The 24,916-nt window shown below is 35.1% G+C and overlaps 1 protein-coding gene across 11 annotated transcripts in view; it reads left to right on the top strand.

Annotated features, from left to right (window-relative positions):
• LOC119643792 overlaps positions 1-24,916 on the top strand; it is a 296,314-nt gene that overhangs the window by 94,233 nt on the left and 177,165 nt on the right. For 5 of the 11 annotated variants that reach the window (XM_038043277.1, XM_038043272.1, XM_038043273.1 and 2 more), the window contains one exon: positions 13,609-15,624. The exons of 5 other annotated variants lie outside the window; for them this stretch is intronic. In XM_038043277.1, the coding sequence (XP_037899205.1) occupies positions 15,580-15,624 (45 nt within the window). In that variant the 5' untranslated portion in view covers positions 13,609-15,579. The remainder of the gene's footprint in view (positions 1-13,608; positions 15,625-24,916) is intronic. One more of the 11 variants, XM_038043274.1, reaches the window with a different exon arrangement.

The following is a 24,916-nucleotide window of genomic DNA, read 5'->3' as shown; positions in this document are numbered from 1 at the left end:
AAGAACTAGTATTATGGTGCATTATAAACGATAAAAAAGTTCAAAGGGGTATTTCATTTATTACCTTATGACCACACTTAAAAGTATTTATAGAGAAACATAAAATACAGATGGAATTTTACAGATGACACTTGAAGGGAAATTCACCAACATTTCTATCCTATATAAGCAGATTTTTCTCTTTAGTTATTTTTAAAAATATTAAAACCACCAAATCGGTTAGTGAGACAGAAAACCTAGACATAAAAATAAATTATAAACTGAATTTTGGTTAGTTTCTTCAAACTTTTGATTGGAAAAAGAACTATATGGTAAGAAATAAAAAACAAAAGAAATATTTTTCATATAACTTTTTTGAAAATCTCATAATTTTTTTGAATGTTTTTAATAGACTTTTCTGCAGACTCTTAATGGAAAGCCTAAAAAATATCAGGACAAGGCCATACAGAGATTGATAACTTAGGAATTGCCACAGCCTATAAAATAGTCGGATGTAAAGCAAAAGCAACACAATATGGAGAAGAGATTGCCCTTTATTTGGAATCACCAGAGGGAAAGTTACTCTGGATATTTCTTCCGAAGCGTCTTAGTCAAATATTCCCATCCAAGAATCCGTATAAAAAGTTAAAGGAAAATAATGTTCAACATACTATTTTTCGGGGAAGAGATCTATAGCTATAGGAAATTTATAGCTAATGCACCTATTTTTGAGTTTACTCCAAATGAAAATAAAGAATGTGAATTTCCAAATGAAAATTGCAAAATTTGTTTTTCAATGGTCGTTGACCATAGGAGTCAAAGTATTCCGCTCCTAACTTGGAATTAAAGTAAAAGGCCACCCAATGCTCTCGTGGTTGATTAGAGTAGTTTGTATTTGCTATTATAATAGTAGATTTAGAGCTCACTTTCCGTGGTAAATTATTAGCTCAGAAAACACCTTGAAAATACTTCTTTGTAGATTGATTTGCCTTAAGTGCTTGATGTATTTTTATCGTATTCTTGTTAAAGCATAATTTTCACGTTTCTGTTTTTATCTATCTCTAACATCGAATCATACTCGCAACAAACTGTGCATGTTACAGATGATGTTAATGCCCGAGCGAATTTGCCTTAAAATATTCGCATACAAATCGTTACTGCAACGATCAGCGGAGAGGTCAAATGCTAGTATAAAACAGCTATCTTCAAAAAGTTTCTTATTTATATGAAGACCACGACCTGATTGATTAATTCCACACAATTTGAATAGCATGCTATAGGCTCTGGTTAATCTTAATTTTTCTGTAGAGTAATCGAATTCAAGTGGTTGAGCGGGTATTTGAACATGACAAGTTATACTTTGGAAGTAAATATGCTCGAACTGGAAAGGATCCGTTGTTCGGTCGCCTGAATAAGCGCTATTGCAAACCAAACAAAAAGCTAAAAATGTTGGAAGTTGTCATACAGAGTGAATTTTTTAACATCTACTTTATTAAATGAATATAAAGCTGCACTCGTTTGTAATATTTTACGATTAGCAACCAGTATTCTTGGATTAATAGTTATGTGATTCATAAACAATTATGCTTCGAATATCTTAAGCTACGTTTCCTTAACAGGATTTTGCATTAAATAAAATGATGATTTTTAAAAAGTAAATATAATACGCAAATCAACATTACTTAGAAAGAGTTTAGATTGATTAAAAATATCTCCATGCAGTTTTCCATACAATTTAACTTCGTAAGTCTTATCAAACAATTCGGTTAATTGTTTTTTACCATCATGAAGCATTTCACTGGTTTAGTAACCCGGATACCATCCCGAACATGATAAATGAGTTCAACCTGCATCAGTGCTATAATTAAGTAGAGTTGGTATGTATGATCTGCAGTGATAAATGTTGTCACTTTGCGAAACACGTACGTTATTTAAATATACGAATACGGTTCGAAACAGGAATGGAGAAGATTATTAAAAACGCTACATTTATCGTCAGCAACATCAGAATTATCTTTATTATTCAATTGATTAACCAAACTTAAATAAACGCTGCAAAGATCGCGATATGTATCGTCATTACCAAGAGAGAGAAATTCTATGGAGATAGGGTTGCCTAAGAATTGAATAGGATTATATGAGACTTCTTCTGTATTTAGAATGATACTTTGTATGGGATGAGGTGCAAATAAATCTAATTTGCTTTTTAAACATTCCATGTGTGGTGTTATACGGTTTCTAAGCAAATCTGTCTTTTACTACGTTACGTTTTGTCAGAATACTACTTTTGCTAGAGCTTTTTTGAAATTTAGATGTTTTTAGAACTTTTTTTTAAGTGCGGTTTGCGACCTGAATCCGTAGCTTGGTCTTTATTCGCATTCAAATCTAATAGAAACAACGGTTTTCAATTTCTAAAAAAAGACTCGAGGAATGAACCAATACCACGCCGATGTTGTACGACTCGTGTTGACACATATAATGACCCTATGTGGCTTACTCCACTTTCGATTTGATTTGAGTAATAAGAAGTATACACTTGCTCCATGTCAGTCTGTTACACTTCTGAATCAAGTATTAATTGTGCTCTCATTTATATCAGTTTTATTTTAATTGCGTTTCTTTTTTCTAAAGTGAAGAGTAATGTAAGTAAAATTATATTTGAAGCCGTCTGCACTGACTATGAATATAAAGATGCCCTTTATAGTAGCAATTTCAAGGCTATAGTACTCTACGTTGTTCAACTCAAAACATTTCTTTATTCCAATAAATGACAGAACAGAAGACATCTTAAAATTTTATGCCAATCGCAACGAGGTTTTATTATATTTATATAGATAAATAATGTTGAATATTCCTGCGCTTACTCTTGAGATATATAATTTTCGATGTTGACATTATTTAAAAATAGTTCGATTATTCCAACTTCGCACTGATCATTTGTAATAATAGGAAGATTTACAATATTTGTTAGATGAGGACAAAGTATTGTTTTGGTAAACGGCAACTGAATTGTTGCTTAATAAAGTTACATAAAAATTCTCCATGTAGTTCATAATTTAAAAGGTATTAGGTAAATGAACTCAAAATACGATTGTGGTAGTTTTTTATTTAATGTTAGCGCAAATGTACATTTTTATAAAGCAATCCAATTAAAACTATTTTCGCCCTTCTGAATTGAAGATTTCCGTCCCAATTTTCGTTTGCCTGCTGGAATGATAACATCTGTAGACAGGCCGTTTTTAATTAAATCATCCTTAATTTTAAGTTAGCTACCAAGCCGAGTGTTGTATGGACAAATGCGTTTTTGAATTCTCCATTTTACATTAGGATTTGTCCGCTTACTTGGTGCGGTGTTGCTTATTTATTTCTGTTTAAGAATTTTTCAGGCGTCATAAATTCACCTATCATCTAAGTCACTAAGTCGAAAGACTACGTCGCTAAATATAGTTTTTCTCTCTACTATTTTTGAATGTGTTGTCATCGTTCACGTTTTGGGGAGGATTTCAGGTTTTCAATGTTAACTTTCCCATCTTCTACATCACTTTACATTTCAGGTACATAGAAAAAGTTTTGCTTAATTGGTTTTAACTTTCTTTTCATATAAGTATCTAATTCTTGTTTAATTTTGATCAACTTGTTATATTCTAAAAGGTAGACGTTGTTGAAATATGGTAAAAGATTTCTATTAATAAATTGCGCTGAATATTTATCATCCATCGTCACGTCGTATGCACTTGGGTACAGCAAAATTACTTTATTTATGTTCCGCTTAAATTTATTGAACATTATCTAATAATTTTCCGATAAATCCGCTTTATAATGATGCTACGATTATAGGTAAGAAGCCACCACCTTCCTGTACATGAACCTTTCTTTTAGACTTTATGGTGGCGTTTGGTCTCAAGATGAATCTAACTTCTTTTTTATGCTTTTTTAAAACCTTAAAATCTTTATTTTATTTTATTTTTTTTTTTTTTTTGTTTTAATTAATTCATCATCAGCACAGTAGAGCATATCTTTTCTTAATTGGTTATTATTGGTTTTGGACACATAAGCATATGTTTGTGTTTCTTCAGTCGCTTTAAATTCTTTTTAAGACCATTTTCTCCGGTTTCACAGAAGCAATAGCAAAAATTTAAATCAAATGTGTTCGTTCTGTATCTTAATAAATTATTTACGTTTTGTGCAAGGTTGGTTAATAAATAATCATGATATTCGCTAGTCACACCTTCATATACAGTCATAAGTTCACATGAATTTTCAGGACAAATTTGTTTTGCTAAATGTTGAAACTGCAGGATATCTCTAGGATTTTTAAAAACAACTATATATTTTGAATTCAATGAAGTATCTGTTGTGTGCGACGATTTGTGAAATATGTTTTGTGCGCCCATTATTAAATCATCGAGTACGACAATAGTTGGTTGAGAACATTTTCGAAATTCTCTGGTATTTCGTTGTTATATTCAATATTCATATCAGGTTTCGCATTTTCTTCATCATAAGATCAAATTATTCGATAAATTTTCACATTAATCAAGAAATCCTTGTTGCAAATAAGATTTTCAAAAATGGTGTTTTGGCTGACCCTGATGGTCCACTAATAAGCATAGTAAATGGATGGTAAAACTGATAGAATATGTTGCCAGAAAATAAACTAGGACTTCATAGAATGCGTTATTTTATAAATATTAATTTATCCCACCTTAAGTAATAAGTGTAATGGCGTTTGAGTTTTTTTCTAGATAGATGAAAAGTGCATTTAATGTATTGAGACCACTTGTAAATTTAAAATCATTTCGATGATAGGGGCAGTTAGTAAAATAGTTACGTAGTTTTCTCAAAGATGTTTTAGTGTGCACGAATATCACTTTAGATTTTAAATATTTTTTAAGAAATTTTTGTTTTTCTCTTCTTACGACTAAAATATACTCATAATTATTCAAGGGTGATAGTATGTCACCTAAGCAGGAATAGTGTATAGCGCCATCCCACCATTTTAAACCATCAATAAATTTAGTACAAAAATAATTTTGATCTTCCTTTTCAAAATCTAAATAAGAAGTAGTTAGCTACAACAGAACTTGCACTCATATATGCTAACTCTTTAATAAAAATTTGGTTCTGAATTCCCTGACAACACTGGAAATCAACCAGAACGAACATATTTTGGTTGTGCTGGACATAGTTTGATGAATTACTGATAAATACTGAGCTGATTTTATACAATCTTTGCGTTTTGTCACGCGGCCTAGCTCGTTGCGGTAGAGCAGTTGCTCTTTTTATTCTCTGCCCGCCGTACCGCATGACGATAAAAAGAAAAAATATGAAATATAAAATAACCTACTATACATTTTTACTTTAATTAAACGTCATTCGTAAGTGGGTCTGTGATTCGTCCTGTCCGACATTCGTTGGTCCGGTTTTAGTCCGGGTTTAGCCCAGTCCCTCTTCCCTCACTCGCACATACACCTGAACATGCCCTCGCTACAGCGGCGGTGTATTATACATAATCACTCATTCTTACTCTAAATTCATTGGCCAAGCAATGCTAACTACACTGGTTACTCACCCTTGCTGGCATTTGATTAACCTACAATGACACCTGACTGGTGAGAGCGGCAGTTTCCAAAGCAGATGTGCCTTCTTCGGAGGAGACATACAATCGTTGCTCCAGTTGCTGGGGTTTCACAAAACAAATGTTTGCGCAACACTTGCAATATGGTCGTCTCTTCTAAGCAAGGCAGGCGGCAAGTAAAGTAGTAAAGGTAATAGTTAGGAACCAATTTGCTCAGCCGCTTTAACGAACACCGTTCAATAGCTATATTTCAATGTTTCCCTTTTCACGATAATTAGAGCGCAACCTCAATATTCGGCCAAGAAAAAAGTGTTTCTTTCTTTGTTTTACTTCAGCACTTTTTTTTTATCCACGTATATGTACATGTAGTCATAGATTTTATTTCCAATTAACATTCCAATCAATGTACAGTCTTATGTTAATTTAAAAAAACAAAGGAGTTTATTAATTATAACTATTTAGTCGTTTTGTTACCGAGTTTCTAAATTTTTGTACTTAGACAGTTTGGTATTTTGTTTAATTGAATTTTCACTTAATTGTTTGATTTGCCTTTCTAATAAAAATCCACTTATTTAAAACAAACCATTTCCTTCAAATTTTGAATAACAAAAATGTACCAATAGGACTGTCTCTCATAAAATACAATCTACCCATTTTTTTTATTTATTAATACTTTCTTTACGAAGGTAAAAAAACAACTCCAAGTTTTTTTTTATACAAAGAAGATATTCTACATTTGTTGTTATAATTTATTAATTATGACGAAAACTGTGCTATAAAAGTCGTAATAGTGATCGACTATAAATTTTGAGCAGTAATGTCCACAATGTTTGTGTTAATTTTAAAATGGTTTAAATCGTGAAAGTATCTCTTTTTTCCTTTGAGTTCTTTTCTTTTGTGAATAATTTTAAATCAATTAGTTCTTTGTTTTAAGAATGCACATGTATATACACATATCTATATATTTCTTTTTAAATGCTTATTTTTATTGCAACCGTTCGCTTGGGTAGTTAATCCAGGACTCCTCTAAAACGATCAAAACGAAAAACCTACCACCGAATTTCTTCGCATCATTTTTCTTTCTTTCGTCTCTTTTGCGTACCTAACGGCAAGCCACTATTTTGCAAAAAACAGAAAAATTATGCGATGCATATAACGGCATGCCGTTATTATGACACTCGTGGCAAAAGCAGACTGATACGCCCTGAACTTTGTTCGCGGACGTTAGTGTTTATATTTTAAAAGAACTCACTTCGCTTTCAATACCAGTTCTGTCGTCTCAATAAATGGGTCACATATCGTCATACCGCGTTTACCAAAAAGAAATCAAGACCATCAATTAATATTTGGTTTGGAACTTTTCATCAGTTTAAAAACTAAATTCAATGTGGTTTATGGCTGAAAGATGAAATTTTATTGGTTTCAACCCTGACAAATGCATTCATTTAATGGCATACAATGCATACATACTACAAAGATTGGGTCAAATAGACTTTATAGAACCTAAGAGAATTCTAGATCATCCAACTCCAGACAAAATTGTGTGTAATTTTAAATATAAGCGAGATGGACATTGTCTTTTGATTATTAACCAATAAGGATATAGAATAAAACTTGATACTGAAACGTGGCGATGAATAACTCGCGTTTGAATCTTTTTATCAACATTCCCCTGTTGGAAAACTATCTTACAAAAGCAAATGTCGTTCTTTTATTACAATCGTTTTTTACCAAAGTGCATGGAATTAAATAAGACTGATGTTCAATTGGCTGATATGTCCATATCTATCGACCCTGATATTAAGATTGATTTATATATTGAATTTTATATTTTTATTTTGAATTTTCTGGGAAAATGTCAAACAAGACTAGGCAGGATATTAAAATTCATAAGCTACATTTGAGAATTATAATAAAATATATGTATAAAAATGAGTAAAATTCAAGTTGTTATTGAGATTCAAAAACCAGTCAGAATAAGTTTTGTTCGAAGGCGATTCATTCAAAAACGAATTAATGATACATGGAAAATAGATTTAGATGAGTTAATTTCATTTCATAGGCTAAATAATGGCTATAAATACCTGTTGGTTGGAGTTAATGTATTTTCTAAATATGCTTTCGTGCAACCAGTAAAATCTAAAAGTTCTTCAGATATAGTTAAAGCTGTGAAACAGGTATTGGAAAGAAGAAATACATCTTCAAGAAATGTTCAAACTGATCAGGGAAAGGAATTTTTTAATAAAGACTTTAAAGATTTGATGAAACAGTGGGAGTAGTTTGTAAAATATATGAACTGAACTGGACAACCGAAATATTTCAGATGAGTAAGATAAAAATTACGACTCCTGTTACTTACATTGTAAAGGACTATAAGGAAAATAAATTATTAGGATGACTTTATGAATACGAAACACAAAAAGGTCGTGACAAAAATACCTATTTAGTGCAAAAGATTTTGAAGAAGAAGGGAAACAAATTTTTTCTGAAGTGGCTAGGGTTTGATCAAATTCATAATTCATGGGTTTATAAAACCCAATTACTTCGATAAGTATGTATAAGACCAACGGAAAATGTTTGCTATTATTATTATTATTGTTATTATTAACATCTAAACAAAATGGAAACCCAAGAAATTGCATTGCGTATTGATTTTTGTTTTACATTTATTCTTGCATGCATATTAATTACATATCCTTTACATATTTCTCTTATTTAATCTATAATTATTTTACATTTATTTATATCTACATAGTATTTACACATCGTTATTTAAATATATATTTTGATTACTTATTTTTGAATACTTATTCTGTCATCTAAAACACATCGCTTATCATCTATATAATCTAACTCTACTTTTTTTGCAAATCTCTGTATACAATCTGTGAGATCTGAATCTTATTATTTTCTGTTTACCATAAAAGGATTTTTTGTTTATAATACAGTGTTTATAATCACTGTATTTTAATTTGTCGGTTTCATATTTTTTATCCCTTTAACTTTTTTCACTTCTTTTTCTTTATTGTTCCCATCATTGACTATGTATGTATTTATTTATATATTTATTTATTTATTTTAGTTCTACTTATACATAAGACTCAACTAAACAAATAACAGTCGAGTTCAATTGGCACTTAAAGCAAAACTTATATTAAATTAATAATAAAACTTAGTATAAGTACAATAAAACAAATAAGAAGAAAAAAAAAAAGAAAAAAAGCATGTACACAACCAGCATAGAGCCACACTTACAACCGGTACAGGACCAAATTGCAAATGAACCCCTAAGCCATCGCAAACATTCATAAGACTGGCAACCGATAATACTTAACAACAATTCGATTTGGAAGCGTAACGACTTTTAAGGATAAAAGCTAGTTTAAGTACGACATAGGTAAATCGCGCGTATTAAGCAATGTTGCTTTAACGGACTTTAAAAGGTCCGATAACGAGAATAAGTGATAGACGTCATTTCGGTGCTTCCAAACTACTCTGAGCGGTTTAAAGAGCTACTAATTTTATTTACAGATAAAGTGCCTAGAGAAGCGGTAAGGGACATTAAAGCTTATTTCACCAAGTAATAAAGACAAGTCAATAGCACCATTTATTACTTTGATTACAAAGGAAACGCCAAGAACAAACCTACGTTTCTCAAGAGACGGTAGGGACAGCAGAAGACACCCATTTTCATAGGAAGGCAATCGGATCCCAAGCCAAATTTCTAAGGTCAAACAGTAAGAATTGCTTTAATTAAATCTACATAGCACCTATATGAAAGAGACCACACAACAGAGGCATACTCGAGTATGGGTCTAATCAAACACATGTACAACCTTTTCGTAATGTAGGGATCATCAAGCTCTTTGGACCACCTTTTTATAAAACCAAGCACGGACCTAGATTTGCTTATCGAGACCTCAATATGCAAGTTGAAACGTAACCTATGGTCAAATAGAACGCCTAAATCTGTGATCGAATCGACGTCTTCCAACTTGTGCGAATCAATGAAATACTGAGTAACGAATGACTTTCTTCTTGAGAAAGAAAGCTCCTTACATTTACTCAGATTTAGTTTCAGAAGATTCACAGAGGACCATGCAACAAAATTATCCAAGTCACCTTGAAGCTGATGTGATTGCCATTCAACAGAGAAAGAGGAAAACAGTTTCACATCATCCGCATACATTAAGATCTGGCTAGAATTAACCACCGATGGAAGATCGTTAACGTACAAACTAAATAAAATGGGACCTAAGTGACTTCCTTGAGGTACGCCAGACATAACGGGGAATTCATCCGAGGTGATAAAGTTGAACAAAACCCTGAAGGATCTGTTGTGCAGATAAGAGCTTATCCATTTCACTAAATAGAAAGAGAAGCCAGAGGCTTGGAGTTTAAAGATAAGTAAGTTACGGTTAACCATATTAAACGCTTTGCTTAAATCAGAATTTGTGGCAAGAGTTTAACGTGGGTTCCTGCCTGTAAGGCTTAACCCCACGGTGGCCCAAACCACTTTTTAAGCGTACTACGCCCCCTGGCGAGTTAGACAATCCCCACAGAGTAGGGGCCTAAACAGCACCAGAGTCCAGATCAGTTTATTGTGTATGGAACAATAAACCCCACTCTGGTGAGTGGCGAGGGCCTAGCTGCACTCGATTGTTCCACTTTGGCTTGGAACTGCCAACCACAACCACCACGAGTACTCCCCGAAGGGCCGCACCCAGTAGTCAGGACTCACCAATTGATCAACTGACTGCTTAAATCAGTGTATATCACATCTGTGCGAGAACCACTAGAAAAAGCCTTGAAAACGTGGCAAGTAAACTCTAACAAGTTAGTGATTGTAGATCGCCCTTTTCGAAAGCCGTGCTGGTGCGGAGAAATATACGAATTAATGCAAAGGCCAAATGCTGAGTCACAATTCGTTCGAACAACTTGGGCAAGACACTCAACTTGGCTATGCCTCTGTAGTTCTCAACAAATTGTCTCCTTCCACTCTTGTGGATAGGAATAAGGAAACTATTCTTCCAACACGAAGGTAAAACACCTAAATTCAAGGACAGGTTAAAAATCTTTGAGATCACACTACAAAACTCGACCGCGCAAGATTTAAGTACACATGATGGAATTCCATCAGGTCCAGGCGCACGACAATATTTTAGACAACTTAACCCTTTAAAAACGTCATCTTCCGAAATAACCAAGTAAGGAATTGAGACAGAGTTCGTTAGAGGATATGGGTAGTTTGCTGATAAATTGAAATTAGCAATCGAAAAGTTCCGTCGGAAATACTCAGCAAACAGATTTGAGATTTTAAAATCATCCGAGGAATCAGAGCCATTAAAAGAAACATGAGACGGATATGTGGAAATTTTTCTTTTAGAGTTAACAAATTTAAAAAAGTATTTAGGATTAGCAAACAGAGAGGATTTAATGAACTAAAGGTATCTGCAATAATAATGGTGGTTGAGGGAGTTAAATCTATGCCTCGCCACCGAGTAAGCGAAACAGTCGAGCGCAGAGCCACTTTTCGAATATTTTTTGAATAGCGTGTTTTTTCTATTCTTGTAATATTTAATGTATTACAGAACGATGACAATAAGCTTTCAATATTTCCGGTTGAGAAGTCAAGCCTCATATGTGAAAGACGATGTTTTAGCAATACAATATTGATTTTATGGAAATCATAACATTTATTTAAAAAAGTTTGATTTGGCACATTAAGGCAGTTCAACGAACCATCATTAATATGTTGAAAGGAAATGCACATTGATGGATGATAAGGGTCCTCAGGTAAACTAAAAGGTGGGCAACGATTTACGTTAATCTCAGGAAAGTTGGCAAAGCAGAGATCAAGCAGTCTACCATTACACATAGGGATACGATTATATTGAACCAAATTATGATCAAACACTAAAGTCTTTACTAAAGAACACAACAGCCCTATGAGATGTTGAAGTAGGAATCAAACAGCCAGAATTATCAGGGTTACACCAAGTGACTTGAGGCAAGTTCAAGTCATCCAATCCAACGACAAAATCGTTAAGTCTAGACCGCTTGGCCACTTCACAAATGAGGCCAGCGTGTTTCTTGTAAATGGAGATATCAGAATTTGGGGGAATATAGGAGCAGGTTACAAATAGCTGTTTATCAGACATTATCGCACGAATGGGGATAAATTCAACGTCAAGAGAAGTGGGAAATTCTATTGAATTAGACTGCACTGACGCAAATATGGCAATTAAAACACCACCACCAATGCGATTCGCTCGATCCTTTCTTAAGACTTGGAAAGAATGGTAATAAGGTAATAAATGAAATACCTTTTGAACTTTTTTATCGTTTATAATGCGCCATAATCCTAGTTCTTTTTCCATTGTCAGCGGGGTATTTATACGAATGGACACACAGATAATAAAAATAAAAATGAGCAAGAATCATAAGACGTTTGAGTTTTCTGAAATGCAATATTGTTAAATAGTCGCACCACCCAGAGTGCACTTAATTTTTTTCTCCCTGGTAATTTCTCTAGATATTTCCATTCACGATCGTGTTTCTTAGTTTTTTATCGAAATCAGAAACAATGTATATCCTTGAAGGAATCCCTTTTCGTTTGTTCATTAAGATGTGTATAATAAAGAAAAATTTATCGATGGAAATTTTTTATGACCGTAATGTGAGGGTGTGTAATTGAAAAGATACGCATGTGATGATATTCAACCGTTCGTTTTTCGAAGGAACAATTCGTTGTTTCTTGTAAAATAGATTTTGATATGAAGTGTTTAGTAAGTATGAAGAATATTTTTTTTAAATTTTTTTATTTTTCGTAAAGTGAAGAGTAGGATAAAGAGGAAACGTAAGGCTTATGAAGGATCGCTGGACATGTGTAGTTAATGATGTGAGTGTGCTTTTTTTTTTTGTTTGTTGTTGTGAGATAGAAAATCATCAACAGTTGTCCTTCAGGACAGTGCGAGACTTTAACCCGCTAAAACCCACCCCTCCTATTCCCTACCCTGTGGCACGACTGTTTAGGCATACCATCACAGGGAGAGTATCCGTTTATGCACTACTTAAAAGCCTACGTTGACGCTGTTCGTGTCTGTGTTTTCGAATAATGTTTCGGCGAGCATTCCTACCGCCTTCCATATTTTCAGGTCGTGGAGCATATTTGTCACAAGATTCTCGGGGAGAGGTAACACACAAATTTCCGCCTGTAGCCTCTGTCGTTTGTTATGGTATTTCGGACAGACGAAGAAAACATGTTCAGCGTCTTCGATGCACTTACAAAAACTGCGCCCTGCTCTATTTTAAACCTATTCAAATATGACCTAAAGCAAGCATGGCCGCTAATTTCTTGTGTCAAATAAAAGTCAACCTCACTATGTTAGAGCGCATAGCCTGTATGCTGTTTGTTTGTCTCTCGTGAAGGACGGGATAGCGGAGGCCCTTTTCCACTCAGAAGAGCCGTACGCTATTGTCGCAGTTACCACATCTGCGGTCAGCTTTGTACGGTCTTGCCTTGGGCCACGCAAGTTTAGCAGTAAGCGCGCCAACGACTTTGCTACCTTCGCTGCTTTTGCGTCCGTGTACTGCGGATGCCGTTTAAACGAAAGTCTGCAGTCTATCTTCACTCCTAAGTATTTTATGGCTTTTTGAGTCTCTATCCTCGTATCTCCCACTTGGATAGTCACTTTCTCAATCTTCTTCCTCAAAGAGATTAATACCGCGTCTGTTTTCTGCTCCGCCAGCTATAAATCCGCCACCCGCAGCCACCTGTTGATCATTTCGGTGGTTTTATTCGCTGCAGAGGTAATTCCCTCCAGAGTTTTCGCCACGATAGTTATCGCTATGTCGTCAGCAAAACCCACGATGGATGCTCCCTCTGGGAGAGGTAGTCTCAAATTATCGTCGTACATTACATTCCACACTGTAGGGCCTAGGCCGGATCCCTGAATTACCCCTCCAGTGATCAGCCTCTCCCTGCACCCTTTATCTGTAACATATCACAGTTTTCTGCCAATAAAATAACTAGCCACTATATTTGTCAGATACGGTGGGACTCTTTTTTCCTGTAGGGCAGCTATGACGCAATACCGGTTTGCTGAGTTCAATGCATTTTTAATATCTAATGCTATTACTAAGCATTACTTTTTGTTGCCTTCCATCCAACGTGTACCTTTAATCGCTTCTGCTGCGGTATTCATGACCATCTTTACTGCATCCATTGGGCTTTTTTTGTTTCTGAAGACGAATCGGAAGTCCGACAGCCTTTTAAATCTCTCCAGTGATGCTTCTAAGCAATTTCGAATGATCTTTTCGTACACCTTGCCTATGGTATCCAATAGACAAATAGGGTGGTATGTATTTGCAACTTGCGACGGCTTATTTGGCTTTAGCAGAAACACCAGCGTTTGTTATATCCACTTATCTGGGAAAATTTGTTCTTTCAAACAAACGTGGAATGTGCTCGCAAACAGACCTTGCCAGCATGGCTTGCTTAATAGCGCAATTTAGGATACCATCAGGGCCCACCTACACTGTGAGTGTGCGTGTGTTTGTGTGTGGGTGTTTTTTTTAATTTTTTGTTCTGCGAGCAGGAGATAGAAAATCTTCAGGTAAAAATCTTCTTGGTACCAGCAAATACGACTTCTACGTACCATAAACTACCCACCACACACATTTCATCTACCACTCTTCCCCGCTGGAACAACATTAGGTATTACTTCTAGGAGACTGGTTGTCCTTAGCACGCTTCCAATGGTGGGACCCCTGTGGAATCCGCTATTGGTTTTCACTCCCCCTGATCTCCACCCATTGTCTCTTCAGACGTCGTAACTACCAAACGCGTTTATGGCGTTCCAGGCTCCTGCACTGCCGATCATTACGTCCGTGATCTCGTTACTTGGCACTTGAGACCTCCCGTTCTCAAATCTGCAGCAGTAGAACATTACGTACTCTGCGTCTTCCTCCGTATCTGCGCATATCGGACAGTTAGGCGAGCTGTCGTGCCTGAATCTGTGTAAATACTTCCGAAAACAGCCATGGCCAAGCAGAAGCAGGGTTATGTAATAATTTACTTCGCGTCTTTCAACCCATCGTCTAATACTAGGGATAAGAATGAACGTGCATCTTCCTTTGGTCGTTATTTCCCAGAGCTCGTTGCCGCGACGCTGTTCGTAGTTACGGCTCATCTCATCGGCCAGAATGTCGACTGGTGAAGTGCCAGCTAGCACTAGCGCTGCTTCCTCCGACACGGTCCGGAATGCCGAAATCTGTCTCAATGCGCTAAGGCGATATATCGCCGCCAATTTTTGGAGTGCCGCCTTAGCTAGTGCACTTACCCATACTGGACTCGCATACATAATGAGCGAGGTCACCACCGTGATTGACCTTCCTCCTAGCTGCTTTCAGCCCTCCTACGTTTGGTATAATCCTTCCCAGTGCCGTTTGGATCCCTCCCGTTTTTTTCGCCACGTAATCAATGTGACGTCTGAAGTTGAGGGGGTGGTCAATTATGACTCCCACATATTTAAGAGCGGGAACTTACTGCATGATGTGGTCCCCGGTTCCTATCTCGCACGCCCGCTTCTTCCGGCTCCTCATAAGCACAACTTCCATTTTGTGTTCAGCCAGCTCTAGGCCCACCTTATTTAGCTACCCTTTGATGCGCATGATTGCGTCGGTAGCTTTCGCTTCTATGTCGGCAATATGCTTTGCGACCACCACTATCGCAACGACATCGGCGAATCAAATACTTGTTGTGCTGGTGGGCAGCTGCAACTTCAGGACGTCGTCATACATGACGTTCCACAAAAGAGGGCCACGAACTCACCCTTGTGGGACCCCTGCTAATATTTTATACGGTTCTGTGCCGTTGTCGCTTACATACACCAACGTACGGTTCGACAAGTAGCTCGTTATGGTATCCAACACACACCTTGGGACCCGCGCTTTTTTAAACGCCTTGCAGACAGCCCCAAATCAGCCGAGTTAAAGCCGTTAAGAAGTACCTGAATTCTATGAAGGAAAATAACGTCTGGCCACTTATACATACACTTAAAAAAGTAAGTAAATCAAAATTGTCTTTTTTCGTGAAGAAAAAGATTTCCAGTAAAAACCTTTCATTAACTATTGTGATAATTACTCACCTATTGGAAAATTATTAACTATAGGACTGGCATTACTATTAACTATAGGACTGGCAATACATTTTTCTTTAATTTGATGTGAAAACCGCGTTTCTACATGGAAAAACGTATATATATGAAAATTCAAGTAGGAGAGGAAGCTAAACCTGAAATGTGCGTAAATTCGCTCTATTGGTTTAAAACGCGAAGATGTTTAAATATTAATTTCAATACAATATTCATAAATATTGCTTTACATACATGTACAATTCAAAAATTGAACCAAACAATCAACGAAAAATTTGGTTTGTCGGATTGCAGAATATGGAAGTTCTTCCTTGGAATAAAATTGAAAGTATCGGATGATTGCCTATTCTTATCAAAAAAGCATGGAGAAATTACACAGTAAATTTGCAATGTCAGAGTGCAATGCGCTGAAGACAACAGTGAAACAAGGTATTCAGTCAAAAACAATTAAATTGAAAGAAATAAAACTGAGTAGCCATTTAGAGAAATGCATGGAAGCTTCATGTATATCATGCTGGAATCAAGACCAGGTAAATGTTATTCAATGGGATACCGGGGAAGGTTGAAACAAAATTCTACAACGTCTTCAAAGCGGCTGCGCTCTAAAAAAAAACAAACTGTGGAATTGCCGTCCAGTGAAGCAGAATACATGGCTTTAAGTTTTGCCACGGTAGAAGCAATGTGATAAAAAGATATATGAGGAGATTTGAATGGAGAACCAATTACGATATATGAGGATATCAAAGGAGGTATTAGTGTAGCGTGTAATATGCAAGCAAACGAACTGAACATGTCGATATTTGACATCAATTCTTGAGAGATATATCTTCTGGAAATATTCAACTTGATCTTACACCAACTGCGGACAAATTGGCTGACATGTTCGCCAAACGAATTGATCGAAGTTAATTTAAAAATTCCGTTACTAATCTAAAATACACAGGTTGAGAGGGTGTGTTGGAATGCATTATAAATATCTCCCACCATATGTATATATAAATCTACTCTAAAAAATATATATATATATATAATATATATATATATATATATATATATATATATACATTTATATATATATATTTACATGTATCTACGAATTTGTTGTCAATTTAATTTTTTACTTTTGTACATATCGATCAGATTTTAAACATGTTCCCCTTTTTTTCTTTTTTAATTAAATAAATTTTTTAAACAAAACCCAAACTGTGGCTTCTTGTCCATTAAAGAAAGTCCCTTCCAATTAATTGAATGACTCGTCGTGAGTGGCGTCTATGTACTAAACCTACTGCAAGAAAATACATTTCTTCTGCCGCTTTCCTCCACGGCAGCGTTGTTAGGTATTAATTCGATCACTACGAAAGATGACTGCGGACTAGCTTATTGATTTCTACTTCCTGTTCTTTCGTCGAATGATCAGCCTAGCCCTCTCGCGTCTGCCTTCACCTAACCAACTCTCTTCTCCACCGGCTTTCACCGTCGCTCTTGCTCTAGTTTCTTTCCCCAGCTTATCCTTCATACGTTTCCACAGCAGTTTTTGACCTTAGAACTTTATCATTGGAGAACAAAAACTAATCACCAACATACAAGTCAAAAAATGCTATAAAAGAAATGGCAAACGAAAATAAAATAGCAAAAAGAGCAAAGGTCTACCATTATTACTACGAACTGTTCAAGGACAAGCCAACCACAATGTATATCAAAAAACCTGCCAATTAAAATAACAATATAAGCATGGTGGGAGGAAAGCATGGTAAAGACGTACTAATCAATGTAGACGATTGCCAAAACACAGAAATAAAGATGATTTCTGTCATTACCAAAATTACGCAAATCTTAATAACTACAATAATTATATTTGTTTTATTTACATAATGTACAATATGAGTTTCACACCTTTTAATGGCAAATGTAAAGTGGTATGCTTCTGTAAAATGCTTGAACCCTTGGCTAAAATTTATCAAAGGATGGTAAGCATAAAACTGCAGTAAAGCAGTAAGGTCCGGCGTAACCCGGAAAAAAAATTCCACGTATAAAAAATACAACTAAATCTAGCACATGCAAGGTGATATATACGCAAACAACAATCAAAATTAGAATAGAAGGCCTCATAACTAATAACAAAATATATATAACACTCAATATAAAAATAGCAATAATAGACATAAAAACACAAACAATAATTTGAGACACTTCAATAGTAACATTATACAACGAGTAGCAACAACACTTTTACTAGAAACCGGAGAGATAATATCTGTAAAGCCGCAAAGCGAAATAAGCCACGTAATAATAATCCAAAACCAGCAACGAACCAAGCGCAAGGTGCAATCATCGAAAACTTTCATTTTTAATATAGTTTACTTTAATGTTACTGTAGATGTTTTTGTAACGCAGTTTACTTTTACAGATTTATTTCAGAATATTACAAATTTGCTTAATCCTATGGTTGGACGTGCAAACTGATGCATGAATATTTATTTTTTGAAATGTTTCACAACAATGTATTATTAACGGTACGTATGTACCTTTTACTCTTTGCATATACAGTTTTCTTGTCTACCATTTTTTTTCTCTAAAGACTCTAAATCAACGCTCAAACGCGTAATTATGCATTTAGGATTTTTTTTTATTCATTAAATCGTGAAAAGCAATGATTAAATTGTTTCATAAACAATAAACATGAACTGCTTGCACGCGATTAGAATTAAATGACAGTAATTTGACACATATTGTGTCTTGTAGTCGGTCGTGTCGACAACATTGAAGGAGAAGATAGGAGAAACTTGTTGAGCTTTAACAATCATCACAATTCAATCACGTAAAAGATTCCGATAGTACAAAAAAGACGCTTAGACAAAATTGGAAAATATGTATAAGCCGAGTGGCCACATCCGAAAAGACGGCCAAAGCTTTTCGCATTGCGCTTGAGTGATTGCACGATCATGAGGCAGTATTTTAACGAGTTTGTGGAAGTGACAGATAAAATGAAACACCTGGGCATTAGTAATGAATGTTTTTTTGTTGAATTTCAATATAGTTTCCAAATTTGGATTGGAAATTTTTTTCAAAAAACGGAATGTGAAAATACGACTTAACAACTATTTGCAACCTGCCAATAAAAGATTTATTTAACAGTTAATCTAAAACCATTGATATTGATACTGTTGATAACGAAGCCCATGATAAATACGTCAATGATACAATAAAAAAATTAAATGTTATAACTGTAGTTAACGACACCATATTGCTAAAACGCCATACAAAAAAACAACGAAAAATCTAAACAAAAGCAACAAAAATGAAACGTTTTCGATCGATTAACGTGACACGTGGCGCGTTGACAACGGTGCTACGCAGGTTTTAGGTAGGTGCTTAGAAGTGTTTTTCCTTGTAAAAAAAGTTTTACTGGCGTGTGATTAATCTGTTGAAGCAAAAAGGAAAGGAGGCATGTCGTTCAATACTGAGTATGGCCATATAATAATAAAAAATTTATCGTACGTAAATGAATGTCGACTTTAGTTCGGTAGAACATGCAACACAGAAGAATATCAAAGTTGAATTTAAAGAAAATTTTGCAGTTATCGAAACTACAATGAGTGAATGTACGACCAAAAACAAACTCTAATCTGTCCGTATTTTTAAAGCATATTCTTAAAAATTTTTGTTTGTCATTTCAAAATGCAATACGAGTCATTGAGCGATCTAGCAAATAAACTGATAGTTTCATAGTTAAGGTATCAAATGTAAAACGTGCATCGCAAGCAAAATATTTTCACAGCCATTTATTTCATCAAATGAAATGAATTTAAATAAGGTGCTTATATTAACAGGAAAAGTCATTGAAAAACGAGATGAAGAGGAGGATATAGCTTGAACGATTTAGGCTTTATTCCAGAATATAATAAATATTTTCAAGACGAATCAAACAAAGAAACTCGTGGGACAAATGAAGTATCATATGACCAGGTCGACGATATAAATGATGAGAATAATTAAGAACCTAGTTTTAATAAATGCAGTTCTGAGATCGATAATAATTTAGCAACAAATGTTCACTACGAACCATCTCAAAGAGAGCGAGGAAGACCCCCCTCAGTTTGAAGCGGTGCAACATTGAGTATAATGAAGGTTTTTAAAGATAAAAAAGTTGAGATACCACAAGCAATAAAAAACCTTTTAAATCTAAATATACAGTTTTTTTGAGAAATGCCATTGAACAGGAATATAAAGCTTTGGAAATAAATAGTAACAGGACGGTTAAGGATCTACCCCATAACCCAAAGATTATCGGTTCCAAATGGGTGATTTAAAGTTCGTCTTGTTACAAAAGTGTGTGGTCAAAAATATCATTAACGTTAAAACTTTCTCTACTATTGTAATATATTCGAGCTTTCAAATGACGCTGGCTCTAACAGCAGAAAGCATAAAAAAATGTAGGAATAAAACCGTCTGATGGTATTTTCAATGAAAAACAAACGCTTCAATACCTTGTACTAATGAACCATGTCTATATAAATAAAATGAAAACATACTGTTAGGATTTGATACCGACGATGTTTTGACTGCATGTTCCAAAATTTGTAACTTTTTGTTTGTTAATTCTTCCCAGTCTGTACGAATTCGGGTACCAAAAATCAATTTTAAAATTTTTTCATCAGAACAAATTTAGTATCTAATATAATAGTTTCATTAAATTTACTATTAGAATAAGAAAATTTTGTTAGAATGCAACAAATTTTATGTAATAAAACAAAAGAATTTATGAATATAAAAATATAAACATCATATAAAAATTTTGTTTTCTGTTGAGAGGAAGGTAGCTTGGGGCTCGTTGGATCCAACTTCGGAGCCTCCCATTAGAAATCATGGGACGTAGGTTTCGTCCGTCCGTTTGTTTTTATAAGGAAGCAGCACGTGTACTTCTTTTAGTTGTGACCGACTGCGGTGTGTCCGTAGGATCGAAGCTTGAAACCCCTTATATCTTCCGCACTAACTAGCTCAGCAATGGCATGTGCGACCTTCTCATACAGCCTCCAAACGTCTCAAAGCGGCACTTAAGCATGGCTCTAAAAGCATTAAAGTGCTTTATATAGACAGAGAGTGAGGATTTACTGGCATTGTGCTACAAAGGGAAGATAAAGATTGAATAAGAAATCAAATCTCTAAATATTAAATGACTGCGTTTATTTTGGCCAGCGACTTCTGTACGCAAAAACGATATAAAAAAATTGGAAATACGTGTACATAATGATTAAATTCGATGATTTTGACCTTTTCCCACATAAAATAAGAGCTGAATGAATGGCCCCATTTATTAGACGTAACTCACACTCTCAAAGAATTTTCGAACAGTTTAGCAATTGACAAATCCACTATTCCTAGAAGTGCGATGGGAAAGATACAACGGCTACCTCGTAAACTCACTGAAAGTGCCATTTTGACGACTTGTTGAAAGGCATACGCCGTGGCAGCGTGAATGGGAAATCTGCATCTCAACCATTTTATAATTTTCACGTGCTTTCTGCTGTAAAAGACACAAATGACACTTTGTCGCCGTAAAAAGGCTTGCTTTCATGAAATCCCCTATATGTGGTAGGGTTTAAAACGTAAACCTATATTCAAATTCCCTACGGGAAATTTACTAAGGACCAATTTTCGTAATGAAATATCTGAATGAAATTCTCTTCATTAAAATCCTTTTGTGGGTTGGAATCCAAAAAAGGGAATGATCCATGTCCGGCAAGATTCATTTTTATGTCATATTATTATAATAGATCAAGAAAAATTGAAAGGTTATCCAGTAATGTGTTCAAAAAATTACCCCATGTGATCCAAATATTTCAACCCATTTTAGTAGAATGCCGAAATACTGTTGCTAAGGGATTTTTGCAGCGGAATCTTGAAAAGCACATTAAAAAAGCAGAAGCGGTCCGGTACGCACCACTATCAACAATATGCCTCCTTGAGCCCAAACCTATCAGTTTACAACATTTCATCAATATATTACGAAAATTTCGACATCTAGGTTCAACAAAATATGCATGGCCTAACGCTAGGCGGACAGAAGGGCTTGAATCAATTCACAAAATGATCCTGAGGATAATAAAACGGGGGTCTCGCTCAAGTCCTTCTGTGTGTTAAATACGTTCGCACAAATTTAATATATCTTGTACGAACCGTCAGGTAAAGTATAAAAATAAAAATGTTTACATAAAATAAATAACGATTTTAGTCGCACAACCGATAGGTTCTTAAGGTAAGGTAGGTCAGGTAAGCGGGATATGATAATATTCATACGTTAGTAATACCAAGAAACTATTATTCATTAATTCCAATGAATTTCTGTTCTTGCTTAAGTTGTCCTCTATTAAGTCCCTGGTCGTAGAATCGATTCCTGGGGAACACTTGTGGAATTGTTATACCAATCAGAATGTTGCTCGTTTATTTTCACGAAAAATTTCTTATGATCTTTAACAAATGCGTTGGCACGCTAAAGTAGAGTAATTTAAGGAAAAGATTAAGAGTAGAGATTGTTCTGGGATAATCTTTAGTTTCAAGTAAGAACCGTTTGGATTTTGTAATTCGCTAGTAAGTTGTGCTAGATTCGTCAACCATCTTTTAAAGATATTAACCATAATACAATGGGACTTTATATTCATGGTATTGTCATTTATGCTGAAATACCAGAATGTTGCTTAGAAATACTTGAACTGATAGTGGATACAGGGGCCAGCGTTAATAAATAATGACAAGTAAAGGTTCGAGCAATTGGTTAGTTTCTAGTGCCTAAAAATGTCTAAAATATGCAATCATTCTTAGAACCTACGAGCCATGTCCGAAGATTCGTTCAAGGATATGGACAGTTAGCAAAACCACTTACGGATTTGATTCAAAAAAAAAGAACCAATTTGTTCTAAATAAAAGAAGAATTAGTGTAACCAGCAGGCTTAGAATGGCGTTAGTAAGTGAACCAATTTTCTATGTATGAACGAACTGCATATGGACGCAATGAAAGATTATTTTGATGCAATATTGCTACAATCTACACATCGACATTTATGTCCAGTAAATGCAAACGGCAAACGTTATAACAATCCTGTCAATGGTGGACGCATTTTCGAATTAGCTTTTCTATTTTGCTGTACAGCAGGCTCTGAAGATGTTATACAAAATGTACACTTCTGGTTAAATGTCTTGGGTTACTCAACAAGAAAAACAATAGATGTTCATATCGAACGAATTTATGAACTTTTCTACTTTTACATCGAAAATATTCAGACTACAATTGGTGTATCTCATGGCAACGGTCAGAAAGAATAATTCGGAGTAATAGCAATGGTGATGAGGCTGTCATCGCCTGATTCATCGAAATAGTATAAAATTGTTGGACAATTTCAAAAGCTCGTAAATTCCCTTTAAATGTATCAACACAGTTTTCACTGTTTGAAATATACTTTGAAACACGTATCAAGTAAAATGATAAGGAAGGACCATATTGAATTCTCAAACCCAAGATTACGGTCGTTATTTTGTTAGAAAAGTCACAGAGTTTAGAGGTCCACGTAATACCGCCACTTTTGTTGGTTATATGAAGCCGTGGAAATCTTTCGACGACGAGGAAGATATACTATAATTATATTAAAAAAAAAACTAAAAACTTTTCCACTACACATTGAAAGAAAGATAAACACGGAGATATAGGCAAAAAAGGTATGTAGATAAATTAACAACGGCAACAACAACAATGAAAGCAGAGTAATAAGCAACAACAGATACCTCTTGGCGTTTTGCCTGAATACGTATTATGAAGACTTACGGTGCGTGCAGACACACGGAAAGGGAAACGTTCACTCTTCGCCCTAGAAGCGCTGCCCGTGTAACACCTCTGATTTCTTTTGGGTCAGATACGCGGTTGCAATATAACTCCACGAGTTAAGACAACTACTGCCACCACGTAGTAGGTTCAGCTACTTCGTCTTGGTGGGGATTTCTTTCAACTTGTGCAATTAGGAAACGTTTTTCGACTTGATTTTTTGGGCTCCTTTCAAAAATTACAGTTATATTGAAAGCTGCCGTTTGCATAGCTGATTGATGTGATGCACCATTTCTTTTCAATCGGCGATGATTTTCTGCTTAATATTGCTAAGGCTGGCCACTATTGTTCCGAGTATCCAAGTCAGGATTGTTTTAAAACACGCATATAACGCCTTAACACGTTAAGCAGTGTATTTAGAAACTTTTAGCGCTAGGTAACATGAGGTTGCTTGGGTGTAACTGGATCTCATTTTGCTTAAAAAGAGGTTAGATCAAACCAAATTTCTTTCCAATTATTACTTCGTCTGGACTTTAACAATGTTTAGCTGTTTCATGTGTTAGCTCTTTCATCCACACTGTACCTGGATGCCCACAATGCAGCTTTTGCAGTATGTTATGACAGAGCACTGTGTAAATAACTACTCTTTCGTTAGCCACTACAATTTCTTGAACTTTGGAAGGTTCATGGTTTCGCCAAAAAAATGTTTTTACCTCTGCTGGAGTTTTATTAGTTCAGCCTTATTTTATATATTGTATAAAATCAATTACAAAATGATCAAAGATAATAAGCTCGCCAACGTCAATTGCTCTAATGTGCATATTAATGGTAAAATCACCAAGAATTCTATTTAGTTTTGCTTCTTTAGATGTGGCAGCAACTACATAAGTATTCAACATTGTTTGATTTAACTTATATGAGGCGTGACAAAGCACCTGTTACATCACTGGCAAGCAATACAAATGGGTAATGTTCCAGTCGACTTACTGTGTGAATGGGTATACCGTTCTTGCTTCGAAATATAGAAATTTGTCAGTTTGTAAGTGAAAACGAAATTTTTTTATTACGTATATATAGTTACTAAACCTTCCTTTTCGATCTGGCTGTAACACTGTTTAGCTAATACTAGGTTAACGATGCATAAACAATGAGCATTTCTGTTGCATCCACACATTAGTGTGAAATGAATACACCTACTCCAACTTGTAAACCGTCTGCAGCAATTCTACAAATTGGAATTGAAATGAATTAAAGAAAATTCGTTATGCAAAAGTTGTTTATTTTAATAAAAACGGTTTTGCACTCTTGATTTCACTCCCATTTAGCGTTTTTATCCGGCAAAACTTAAACGTAAACGTAACCTAAACAAATGTGGTAAGAAATTACCGT

Source organism: Glossina fuscipes, unplaced genomic scaffold (assembly GCF_014805625.2).
Source record: "Glossina fuscipes isolate IAEA_lab_2018 unplaced genomic scaffold, Yale_Gfus_2 61646, whole genome shotgun sequence".
Taxonomy (NCBI): Eukaryota; Metazoa; Arthropoda; class Insecta; order Diptera; family Glossinidae; genus Glossina; species Glossina fuscipes.
Note: the sequence above shows the minus strand (reverse complement) of the source record. Positions and strands in the feature narration are given on the sequence as shown.